The following is a 12834-nucleotide window of genomic DNA, read 5'->3' on the forward strand; positions in this document are numbered from 1 at the left end:
AGTCTCATCAGGTAAACTAGTTTATATGTACAAAGTAGTAGTGTGAATGTGTCTTCTGACTGCCAACAGGACATTGCCCATACTCAGAGCACATGTTTATCACTTGATAAAGCATTTTTGGTCTGTTCAACAGAGTATCTGTGGGATGAAATAGAGTAAGCAATTCAGAACATTTACATACAACACTAGACACAGCTATGGAAACATTGAAACCACTGAAATCAACTTTTACATGGGTTTGACCCCTGGTAGAATCCAATACTGTATGTTGAATATTTTGTAAAGTAAATAAATCTTGATTTAAAAAAAAAAATGAGAGTGGTGTTTTAGTTTTGTCAGTCACTGGACATTTTGTGACACTGAGTATTTTCTGAAAGTGGTTGCACTGTACCTTGTGTTGATCAAAGCAAGGGATCCTGCTCTTTATCATTCATGAATATACATAACAGCTTCATTAGCTGTATTTTATTATATAATGTTCCATTCCAGTTATGTAATGTTTTGTTATTGTCTTACATAATGTTTCAAGCGGCAAATCTTAAGGGTAGCCATGGTTTTTGCTCATGTTCAAATTAAGTTGATTTAATTAACATCACATTGCTGAAGATAAGTCTGCTGACTGTATCCGCCATTACACAGTGTTCAAGTCACCTTGTGTTCAACAGTTCCTTGAACACCATTGGCACTGTTCAGATTTCCAATTAGCAAGCTATCAAATGGACACAATAGAAAAGAGTAGGGCACAGATTCAAGCACAAATCACAGATCTGACAAAATCACACCTTACTTTACATTTGCCATTTGTCATTTTTCAAAGACAGTTTGACAAACCAACTTAAAGACCCCTTTTTGTCACACAACCATTACTCCTTACAATTTCTTTAAAAATCCTATAGTTCATGTGCATGTCTGGAAAGCGAAATCATCCCGACAGTGGCTTTCGATATAATGAGCCTTTTCTCCTCCTTTAGAAATAATGTGCTAGGTCTGATTCGTATAAAGTAAGGCTAATTTAACAGAATCCTACATGCAAACATGGGTGTATCAGCACAATGTACTGATGTGATCTCGCCCAAACAAGGACGTTCTCTGTAAATTAGTTTGTTCTTTTATGAGAAACTCAAATACACTTAAAACTTAACTTAGACAACCAACTCTCATTTAAAGTCAACCTTTGTTATGATCCTCTAGATAAAAAGAAGCCCTTCTAAATACTCAACCCTTTTATGCCTGATTGCACCAAACTATCTCAATAAATGTGCACATATTGGTATGCTTATTCTCAGAGCGTGTTGGCCACAGTGCAGAACGGTGTGCGTGGTACACCTTAAATTGGGTGGTTGTGCCTGTTTAAATGCATTTGAGTGTAACACAGGCTGAAATGTTAAGTCTGGAGAGCTGCTATATGGGCTGCAAATGGATGTGATCTTAATAGGAACTTGTTGTTTTGTTAAGTATTGTTGTTTTATTGTTGTATTGCTCATCAGTGAAATCTTTTTTGTGATTTCTACTACACCAGGCCTTGTTGTTAATCTGTCAAGTACTGCCCCTCACACAGCTCCCTGGAGTTATTCCTGTTCTTGGAAGTCACATGTATCTCTGAGTTTTCCAATCGTAGAGCAATGATTTTTGAAATGTGTTGTTGTTTAATCTAGGCTATTAAAACTTTATTTAATTTTAATCTGGTTTGGGCACCACTGAGGGATGATGAGATTTTTTGGAATAATTTGGCAGGATTGTTTGGAATGATCTTACCTTTTTATTGGTCTTGCTCCGACGTTGGCTTCTGTATATTATTGCTTCTGCGATGCCAGTCATTCTGCCGTACCTGTGTTCTGCTACAGTAGGAGAGTGTTTGCTTACTATTCTAATTTAGACATTCATACACCTAAAAAAAACAACAAATCTGTCATCTCAGAAAGGCCTAGGGTATGGAGGGGATGATTGACTGGAGAGAGACATACAGTAGGCCTTCCACTGTCACTCAGTGTTACTACAGAAATGTCATATATCTTTAAATACTTTCTGTATTTTTCTCTGAGTACCTTCTCATGGGAATAAAGAAATAAAACAAAATACAGCTTGATTTGCATCTCTGCCTCCATTTAAGAGCGCAAGAGTTTCAGCCTGGTGTTCGACTAGTTTTAAAGACTAGCCTTAGAGAAAAATCAACTTGTCTGTGCTCAGTTTCAGAAGGCCAAATGGAGCCGATATGCTGTGTGGCACTGAGTTGGTAGTCTCCATTACAGTGAAGTAATGAAAGGCTTATCTGGGGGTCTGTTGGCTGTATTGATCTGAGCAGTGCTTACTTCAGTTGAACACCCTTGGAGCACAAGTTCTCTAAGGCTGAGAGAATTCCCTGTCTCACATCTGCTGGGCTGAGCTACCAGACTGTTGCTCTTTTGCCCTCTGTTTGCCTGCTTTGTCCCTGCATTTGTCTTCTCTTTACGTTTGCAGCACTCCTTTTCCTCCTCTCTCTCTCTTTCTTTTTGGCTTGACAGAGCATCACATACAGTACGTGCTAAATGAACACATTTCGCTTTGATTTTTGGGTGAACATGAATTTCATTGTTTGCTTTGTGTACTACAATTGTACAGTGTAGTGTGAGCAGAAATTCAATAAAAAATGACAAGTAAAGATGAAATGCAAAACGTCTGAACACATCTTTATCCTACTGTAACTTGCTACAACTGGCATGTTGGGCTTAACGATCATGCAAATCAAGCTTTGAACAACTAATTCAGTGCTTCTCAAGATTTTTAACACATGAAAGAACTTATGAAAAAAGGTGAGCACTATGTTACATCAAAGGGCAAAAAATGCATAATTTAAATGAAAGAGCATGGCATTGTGTTTGTGCAAATTAATTGCCATCCCTTACCAGTTTATTTGTACAAAATTGTACTGCATTAATTGGATTGTAAAATCTCTCTGGTGTTCATAAAATCTTATAGGTTGTTAAAAATGAACAAACCATTCAGTAAATTTTTGGATCTCATAAATCCCATAAACTTGTATACAAATTGGCCTTGTATATTTTTAATCGATCTTGCTGTGTATGTATACAGAAACGTACCTGGATTATTTTATTTCATTGGGCTTGATGTGTGGAAATGCTCAATAAAGGGGTGTATATTGGGCCAGTCCTGCTTGGGCTGCTTATCGGAGAAGTGTGGGGAGTGGTCAGGGTCTGAAGAGGCAGAAGTGCTCACATCTGAGGCCCATGTTACAGTACATGCTCTGTAGAATTAAGCAACAACAACAACAACAAAAAACATTGATGTGATGGTATATGATTGTTGAGTAGGAGCCTCTCTGCTAAACACTTCTACTGTATTTGTGCCAGGTTAATGTAACTCTACACTTTTTCAAAAACTGAGTTTGAGTTCAATTGATCTTTTCGTTCATTCTCAAAGGGCTCTCATTCCCCACCACATACAATACAGTACATGTACTGAAACAGGCCCAGCAGACACCATAAGATAAATAGATAAACACGCACACACACACACACGCATACACGCACGCACGCACGCACACATACACACACACGCACACACGCACACACACACACACACACGCACACGCACACGCACACGCACACGCACGCACACACACACACACACACACACACACACACACACACACACACACACACACACACACACACACACACACACACACACACACACACACACACACACACACACACACACACACACACACACGCACACACGGTGGATCGGACAGACACTGCATCGCCTGGCTGGAGCATGCGCTGCACGTGCACAACACAGCAGATGGAGAATAAAGATACTGTACTTATATTTCACTGGCCACATGAATCATGGCCGTTCGGGTTAGCAGCCGCTGTGAAAAGCCCTCCACCCTCTGAGGTAATAAACGAGGGGGCTGAGAGAACTCGGCTTAGACCATATTACCTTTGTGAGGACACCGCAACAAAGTGATAAGCACTCGACTTGCCGTGCTCTGACTTCTGAGAGAATGTGAGAGTGAGCAGCAAACTCTTAGCTCTCAGGTTTTCTTTTCTCTCTCTTTTTTTTTCTGTCCGGGGGAACGAGTGCGTCTGAGTACTTTTTTTTTTTTTTTTCGGGAGGAGGGAGGAGAATTCAGAAGGCGTGTATGAATTTTTAGAAGAACACAGATAAAAGCTATTTGCTGGGGAAGTTGTTTATGTTTCCCAAGTTTGGGGGAAAATAAAAGTGGTTGAGACTGAGCGATTAGCGATTCAGAGGGAGTGGAGTGTCTCAGGATGTTTCCCTAAAGATTTCAGCACTTTAGCACAGCACTCCACCTACCCCCTGTCAGACACACACAGACACACAGATACAAACACACTCACGCGCCCTGTCTTTTTGTCCCGCATTTCTCTCTCTGTATATTTCATGAGAATTGTCTTTGTCACAAAGACTGTGTTACACATCTTATCACAGACATTTGATTGCGAGGAAGGCTGCAACTGTAATTCAGAAGGTATATTTTAGATCCCACCCTGACACTCACTGTGCTGTGATATGGCCATTGTTTTATTGTTATTGCTGTAGGATTGTGAAGGGAACTGGTTATTGTAACCTGGGAAATGGTGAGGAATGGGCCTCCACAGCAGTGTGCAAGAGTTAGAGCTGTACGGGGAGGTTCTCTTTTATTGGGCGTCTGTAAACGGCTTCACAACCTGAAGACAATCAGAGAGCTCCTCCATAATTCATGAAGATACCTTATTTCAGTGGCATATAAGCACCTTTTAAAAAGGTATATTTCGAACCGTCCTCCATTCTTTCATTAGCTTCCTTGGTCTTTATCCTCTTTCAGTAAAAATAAATAAATAAATAAATGTTGGCCTCAGTGTCATACATTGCCCACGTTAGTCATCCTCGCATTAGGATAGGATGGGACTTTTGGAAGGAGTGCCTTGTACATCAGGCAAGTGTTTTTTTTTTTTTTTTTTTTTTTCTAAATTAATTTATCAATGGGAATTTTTCCCTTCTTTACATTAAAACTGGCATAGATACTGTATATCACAGATACCTTCATGAGCCATTTCTTAACAATAAGTACCATGGATAGATTGCCAATATAATCAGCACCAAAGCCCACATTTGGCAGTGCTCAGGAGCTTGTGATTGTTGCTCATGTATGACCGTACCCATCACACCAGAGGTACTCCGCTGGTGGAAAATTGAACCCCTAAATAAATGTGTTCCTGAAGCAGGATTAGGCTCACCCTCTTCCCACTTTTAATGAGGCTGGATCAATGGAGCATTTCACCCGTCTAAATCCCCATTGGTTCAGTGGAAACCATTACTTCCAACTTAAAATCCGCCAGCCTATTAGCAGGGAGTCGGTGAGCCGCAATCAGGAAGTAGAGGAGCCTTGATACGAGTGGAGACATCCCTGACTGCGTGAGCTGGCCCTCTCATCACCACACTCGTTCTTACTGATTGTTGTGTTCTCTCTCTCTCTCTCTCTCTCTCTCTCTCTCTCTCTCTCTCTCTTTCTTTCCCTCTGTCTCACTCGCCTACCTTCCCTCTGTTCACTCTCATTTTGCTCTCACTTTTTTCGTTCTCTCTCCTTCTTCTCTGCCTTCCCTCTTCCCTCTTGTCCTTTCCCCCTCAGACGTTCTCGTTCTTTCTACTGATTTCCTGTGAATTATTGGCACACCACTCACCTTGTGCACTCATTTATTTGTTAAAAATATTTGTGCTCTGTGAATGTGATTGCTCACACACACACACACACACACACACACACACACACACACACACACACACACACACTTAAGCTAACACACCAGAGTGGTACTTCTACTTCCTAGCATTTGGACCACAGGGAAAATGAAGTGATTGCTAATTGTTGTATTTCATTGTTGATTTCGTCCATTTGCTCAAGTGCTCCTGAATTGATAAACCTGGTTGCAAAACAGAAAAGATCTCAACAAGGCAATGCCATTTACCTGTGCTGTGCTGTGCTGTGCTGTGCTGTGCTGTGCTGTGCTGTGCTGTGCTGCGTTATCTCGGCCTCCTTGTTGTATTGCAATTGACGGATATTATATTTTGCTTGTATGTTCCAACAGAGGGAAGCTACCGTGTGGAGAGGCCATACCTAACATCACTGCTGGTGCAGTCGATCTCTGCGGGTCTGGCCAAAGAGATTATGTCTGCACCCACTATGGGTGAGGGACGTCCCTGTACCCCGCTGGCCATGCAGTCTGCCTCAGGTAAATGTATTCTTCTCAGCAGGATACAACATTTGGGTGCTGCGGACGATGCCCCACATACTATAACACACGCACGCACGCACACACACGCGCACACACACACACGCGCACACACACACACGCGCGCGCGCGCACACACACACACACACACACACACACACACACACACACGCACACACGCTTCCACACAGCTCTACGCCCCATCACCTCAGCATGACCATAACCTCAAGGTTGGTGTCGGTGTCCAGCACCTCTTTTGATGGCCAGGAGCTCTGAAGTCCCGCTGTGTTCAAACGGGGCTGACACCCCCTCCCCACCCTCCTCTGCCAGAACAGCCCTCAGCTAGCCGTGGCCCAAACTGGGAAACACTACTTCCTCTCTGTCCGAGAGAGAGAGGGAAGGAGAGAGAGAGTGAGAGAACGAAAATAAGAAAAAGAAAAAAAGTGGTTTGGGTCACTGCCTTTCTGCATTTGTATGTCTGTGATGCAGAATGGCACTTTTTTAATATGCTATCAAAACACCAACTGCTAGCCCACCGCGGCGTGGCACTGATGTCTCCCCGCTGTGAGAGCCACAGACGGCAGGCCCTCCACTTTGAATGAAGGGGCTACTGTAGGCGTGCGGTGGGTAAACGAGAGCGCGTGATTACCTTGATTTACGTCGGTGTCGTGGGGAGAGTAGCGCGAGGCTAAAAGTAGGTTATTATATCCACGGTGAATTGCAGTGGGCACTCAACATCATCTCTGGGCCACTCTCATCACGGCCCGTATATGTCCGAGTCCATTACATGTGTCAGTCAGCGCAGCTCGTGGGGATCCTCCGGAGACTTAATTGAATCCATGAGTGGACGGTCGGTCAGGCGCGCACTAGCGCTGCTCCCCGTGGTGATGGCTGCGAGGGGTCAGATTTAACAAGTAACGTGGTCACTGCCCCTGCTGAAAAAAAAGAGATACGTGTGTCATCAGCTCCATAAAAGTGACAAATTCAAGAGGTGCTCATTGGTACATAATTAGATTTAAATAGCAATGCTTGCGTAAGAGGCCATCGTTCAAGTGGAATGATGTTTTTAATTTAATGATAAAAAAAGTGTAATGTGCAGTGGTGGTCTGGAATGTGTGATCTCCGTTATTGCCTGGTACTGTAGTGACCTACATTGTATAATGCCCTTGTTGCAAATTTTGCAAACTGACAGGCAATTTATCACCAGAGTGACACCCCTCGACTGTCCAATACTTTGACACTAATTATTTTGTAAATGTTTGTGGGATCTATTTCTTCTTCATGTACTCCCATAAGGAGTCTTGGTTATTAACATGCTGAATTAAGGTCTGTCTTGGCCTACTTGCCTTTCATAAAAGACATGAAGCTAAACCATGATTGCACAAGAAACAACTTGCATGTAGGTTGAGGTTGAGTTGAAGATTAAAAACATAGGAACCCACGATTTTACATCCATCTGAGAGAGTATGTGTCCATCCTAGATGTTTCAACTGATAAAGGGTGAACCAGTGACAGCAAAATAAAAAAGCACACAGTAGAATAAAACTGAATCAACATAGATAGACCATTGGCTTTATGATGGTACTGCACTTTTGCATCCTGTGCCATGACACATTAAAGTGTACACGTTTTTTCTGACACAGCAGCATGACTTCACACGTGTGATTACATTTAAATTTAGAGTGCAATTCGTCCAACATTGGCCATGAGTTCTTTGTTGGATACATTATGTAAGTGGATTGCGAGATCATAATAGCTTTGATTGTAATTGTTTTCCTTCCTGTGTATGAAAGCATTGTGGTTTCTTTTGTATCTGACCGTTTCAGCACAGGATGCTTCTTTTATACAAACAATGTTGATGAGGGATCATTACGGATGAGGCTTATGAGATTTCACGATGTTGTCTTGAAGGACAGGTGTTTGTTTGAGGATGATGGTGTGTGTGTGTGTGTGTGTGTGTGTGTGTGTGTGTGTGTGTGTGTGTGTGTGTGTGTGTGTGTGTGTGTGTGTGTGTGTGTGTGTGTGTGTGTGTGTGTGCAACCACCACAGAGCCACACTCTGCAGCTCGACACGGCCCTCTTCTGGTGTTGTGCTTATGCGGGCATCTGTTTCAGGCTTTTTAATGGGGGTATTAAGCTCTAATTCCTGCTATTGACTGAAAATCCCCTCTTATCTGTGCCTCGTCACCCAGGAGACCAGCAAGATTGCTGCAGTGCCGTTGTCTCGCCTTGATAGACAGTGCAGGATTTGGGCTCAAGCGACAAAGTGAGGGAAAATGGGCTTTGACTCAAATCCCTTTGCCAAAGTTCCCCAAAAGAAGTTAAAGACGGACACTATCAGGGTGATTACAAGGCAAGCAGCGGCTGTTTGGCAATGCAGTGCTACTACTTCAATGGACCAGTGCCAGTGTTTCAGAGGGAACTTGTGAAGGTCCTAGTAAACAGGTCATGGAGTAGTACATGAACGGTGTGCCTGTGTGAGAGACTTGCGTGCTCTTGAATGCTTTGTTTGCCTGTTGTAAATCTAAGCAATATGTGCATTAGTGTGACTTTAAATGATGCCATTAAATTGGATACTGGATGAAAGATTATACATTTCAGCAAGCAACTCTAGTGGAGGCTCTTAGCATTGGTCATTCGATAGAATAATGTTGATTTTTTTTTATTTTTTATTTTAGCACCTCGTATATTTCTGTTGTAAACTTGTCTCAGTTAGCCCTGGGGGATCTTTTGAGGTCAGCTGTGTCACCTTTCACTCTCGCCCCCCCTGTCTCTCAGTCTGCTTGGATCAGCAAACACGTAATGCCCCGTAACTCCTGAGCACTGACTAGAACTGCCTCCTGACCCTGATGCACAGCAATCAATGTGATCAAAATATCAGTAACCAGGAACTGCATCGATTGCAGACCGGAGGGGATGAGGCCCAATTGTTCCTGTCTTCCCCAGGCCCTCTTAGCCTCCCCCCTCATCCCCATCCCCATCCCCATCCCCACCCCCACCGCCTACCCACCCACCCAGCCAAACCCACCCAGCCGTGAGCTGCAATGTTCCATTAGCTCGATCAAATCTGGATGGCTAGTAATCTGTGCTCTATCGATTGTGGGTGAAGCACTGACCACTCCAGAGGTTTCAAATCATTTGTTTCTATCTGTTCTCGTGCTCGTGCTCGTTTTTTTTTTTTTTTTTTGCTTTTTTGCCTTTTTTTTTTGCTTTTGCCTTTTTTTTCTCATCCACTTTGAATTAAGGCTCTCTGTAAGGCAGCGGTATTCTCTAATTTCCAATTCCCACTTTTCAAATTGAGACAAGGTGTCGAGGTGCAGAGGCGGCCTACGTGTTACCTGTGTGGAAATAGACACCGGCGAAATAACCAGCCCGCACTGGCCCGGCGTCCACCCACCCACATCGGCGGGCCAGATAATGTATTGTTCACGCCTTTGTCAGGAGGAGCTCCGTGGCCCACCACGTGTCACATGAAATGATCTCTCATTCATTGCACTGTGTATTTGTCCCACCCTGGCCATTTTCATCTCATCTCATCTTAGCCGTTAAAAAGAAGAAAAAAAAAATAGAATTCAATACGAAAGAGAGCGGGAGGCCAGACGAATTCCGATTTTCTGTGAGGCGCCGGCTCTCTTCTGTACGAACGCTCCCGAGGTCCCCACGGGCTCCTGGCTGAATGCTTTAAGTATAATAAATTGTCCACGGAGTAACTGCGTAGGAGCAGAACACTATGTGAAATAACTTTATAGAAACACTCTGGCTTTAATTACAATGGTATTGATTGCTGTGCCCAGGTAGACCAGTCGGTATCAGTCTCATTCTCTGTGCTTTCCCCATTGCTTGATTAAGCTTGAGGTGAAAAAAAAAAAGAAAAGCATAGATATTGCTTCTATCTTGAGCTTGATTTGTAGAAAATGCATTTAATTAAGTGGCAGCTGTTCCTGATAGATGTATCAAAGGGTTTGCAACAAAACACAAGCGATTCTGTGCTGTTTACCTCTGCCGTGCACGGCAATTGACATGGTTGGCACTTTCAGATTGCTTTTGAATTGAGTGGATCAGCTTAACAGGAATATTTTTCCAGGTCCAAATTTTGAAATGAATGTAATGAAATGGGGATTCTCGGTATGGATTAAAAATGGTGACAGACCATACCTTGGCTTTGGTAGTGTGGTAATCTTGTTCACATGTAGCCTAACATAGCATTATTCTGGTTTGAATTGAATAAAGAAATCTAACACCATGAATGCAAGTATAACTTGTTTCTATTAAGTTAGTAAGCCTGAGAATGGATTTGCCTATTTATTTGAAAATAAGGCTGCGAGTTCTTTGGTCTATAAAACTGTCACTCACAAATACTCCTCAAGGACTGAATGGAAATATAGTTTGACATAGTCAACTGCTGGTTGTTTAAGCTACAAATTAAAACGGTCCTCTGTCAGTAAACAAATATTTGCCTAGAGCAATGAATCCTATTTAAGGAGATGTTCCACTTGTTTTATTTCTTTCTTATTTGCAGCTGTGTGTAGTCTGTTGTGGTTCCGTGTCTAAAAACAATGAACTTTGTTGACCTTAGAAAATGCTGCACTGCCAGATTTTGCTGACAGAGCTCGAGTGAATTCAGAGCGTATAAGAGCTCACATTATCCCGAGCCGAGGGTGTCGACTTGGCATCCAAAACCGGCATGGAGTTCACAGCAGCGTGAGGTGTCTGAACTTTTCACATGCAAAAGAGACATGACAGCGGTGATATAATGTCTCACGTTGCACGGCGTGTCAGTAAACTGTACGTGTGTATTGCTGCGGATCTGTTGTCTGTGCATGCTGTAGAGTGGATGGGTGTAAGCGTACAGTATTATCTGTAATATCACCTGAGCAGTGAAGCTTTTAGAGAGGACTGCAGAGCTGTGTGTACATCCTTTGCTCTTTATCCAAAGTCATTTGTGCTTTTGTCAAAAGTGATAAATGAGATCCAGTGCCCTGCTAGACGGCCACTGAATTTTTATACGAAATTAAATTACTTGGAGGCAAAAAAAAGGCTCTGTATCAATGAACCATGGTTACAGGGTCCCCCCCTATTTGTGTCCATGAAGCTTACATCTTCAGTGGCAACTTCATCTTTATTTCCCTGTGATATTTGCACCGCGGCAAGCTAATAAAAAAGTCAGTGTCTGCGTGCTACACCCCAAGGCCAGAACATCTGCCCGCTACCCGGCAGCTCTCTTAAAAAGGAATTTTCAATTCTGCTTTCGCCTTCAACCTGGAGAGAGCCTACATCCTCTTCACTGACGCTCTGTTTGAACTGGGGAATCACACCCTCCATGGGCAGTGTCACAGGAGTGGGGGCTGGATGACTAGGGATGAGAGGGAGAGAGAGAGAGAGAGAGTGGGAGAATGCAGGGGAGTGGATGAGGATGGGGAAATTCCTGTGGGATACGGGGTTTACTTTCATCCACTGTGGTATTGATGATGAATATTGATTTCAGTATGCATGATTAATATTCACGTTCGCTGTCTGACCCCCAATAATTAGCAGGACTCGGAGAAAAGGAGAGAGAGAGACACATGTGCTTGTGTGCATTTGAGCGTGTCTGTATCCGTGTGTGTATGTGTTTGCGTGTGTATGTGTATGTGTGTGTGTGTGTGTGTGTGTGTGTGTAGAGAGAGAGAGAGAGAGGGAGAGAGAGCAGAGAGAGCAGGGAGCGGGGATTGATTGGCATGCATAGTGTCTGTGTTTGTATTCTCATCAAGTGCATCCAGTGTGTCTGTTCTCCCCCCCCCCCTGCCCATCTTATCTGCAGGGGAAGTCACGGCTGTTTGGTCTTTTAATCTGCCCCCTTCATTTCCATCAAGCCCTCCTCGACTCCTGCGCCTGTTACGGAGGCATTCTCAGCCGTTGCTCTTCTGTGTGCATCGCTGTTGTGGAGAAGGAGGGGGCTGTGATGAGTGGAGCGAATCGAAGCGCACAGGCGGCTGAGGAGATTGTCTTTTGTCATTCTTTTTCTGTCTCTGTTTCTTCTGTCTGTCTTCTCACTATCTGTTCCTCTGTTGTTGTTAATATTATTATTTAAAAAAAAAACTTGTCCTGCAGTAAATATTTGGGAATAAGTGGTAAATAGTACTGTACATGCCCTTTCATTAGATTAGGTTATGCTACACAAATTTATTCTGCCTTATAAGAGGAAAATTAAGACCATCCTAAAAATCAGAGGTCTTTCATTGTGGTTAAATTGATTTAGAAGTCATTCCTTGCCAGTGCTTTCAATCAAGCATTGGTGTTGTCATAGCTCGTCTCCTGTGCGAGGCCTCTGATGGGACTCTGCTTTCGAGGGAAGAAGTGGTATCAGTGTCGATGGGGAGCTCTTGAGAGGGACACCAGGTTTATATCGATCACTGTGTAGTCTAGTGCGCAGACGGAGCAGTTGTAGAGCCCTGTGTGTTGACCTCTCAGGGCGGCTCTTGACCAGCGTGCTCTTATGGCCTGTATGGACCATGCGGTTGTTTGTCTTTCACGATTGACCATGTCAGACTAGGCGATCAGAGAACCACAAAATCTTGGCCGCGTCTTGGTGGCGAGAGTGGCCACATCGCACAAGATCA

The 12834-nt window shown here is 43.4% G+C and overlaps 1 protein-coding gene across 3 annotated transcripts in view; it reads left to right on the forward strand.

Annotated features, from left to right (window-relative positions):
• The window catches only part of LOC134102590 (inactive N-acetylated-alpha-linked acidic dipeptidase-like protein 2), a 185634-nt gene that overhangs the window by 104514 nt on the left and 68286 nt on the right, over positions 1-12834 (forward strand). For all 3 annotated transcript variants that reach the window (XM_062556740.1, XM_062556742.1, XM_062556741.1), the window contains exon 6: positions 6093-6236. In XM_062556740.1, the coding sequence (XP_062412724.1) occupies positions 6093-6236 (144 nt within the window). The remainder of the gene's footprint in view (positions 1-6092; positions 6237-12834) is intronic.

Source organism: Sardina pilchardus, chromosome 15 (assembly GCF_963854185.1).
Source record: "Sardina pilchardus chromosome 15, fSarPil1.1, whole genome shotgun sequence".
Taxonomy (NCBI): Eukaryota; Metazoa; Chordata; class Actinopteri; order Clupeiformes; family Clupeidae; genus Sardina; species Sardina pilchardus.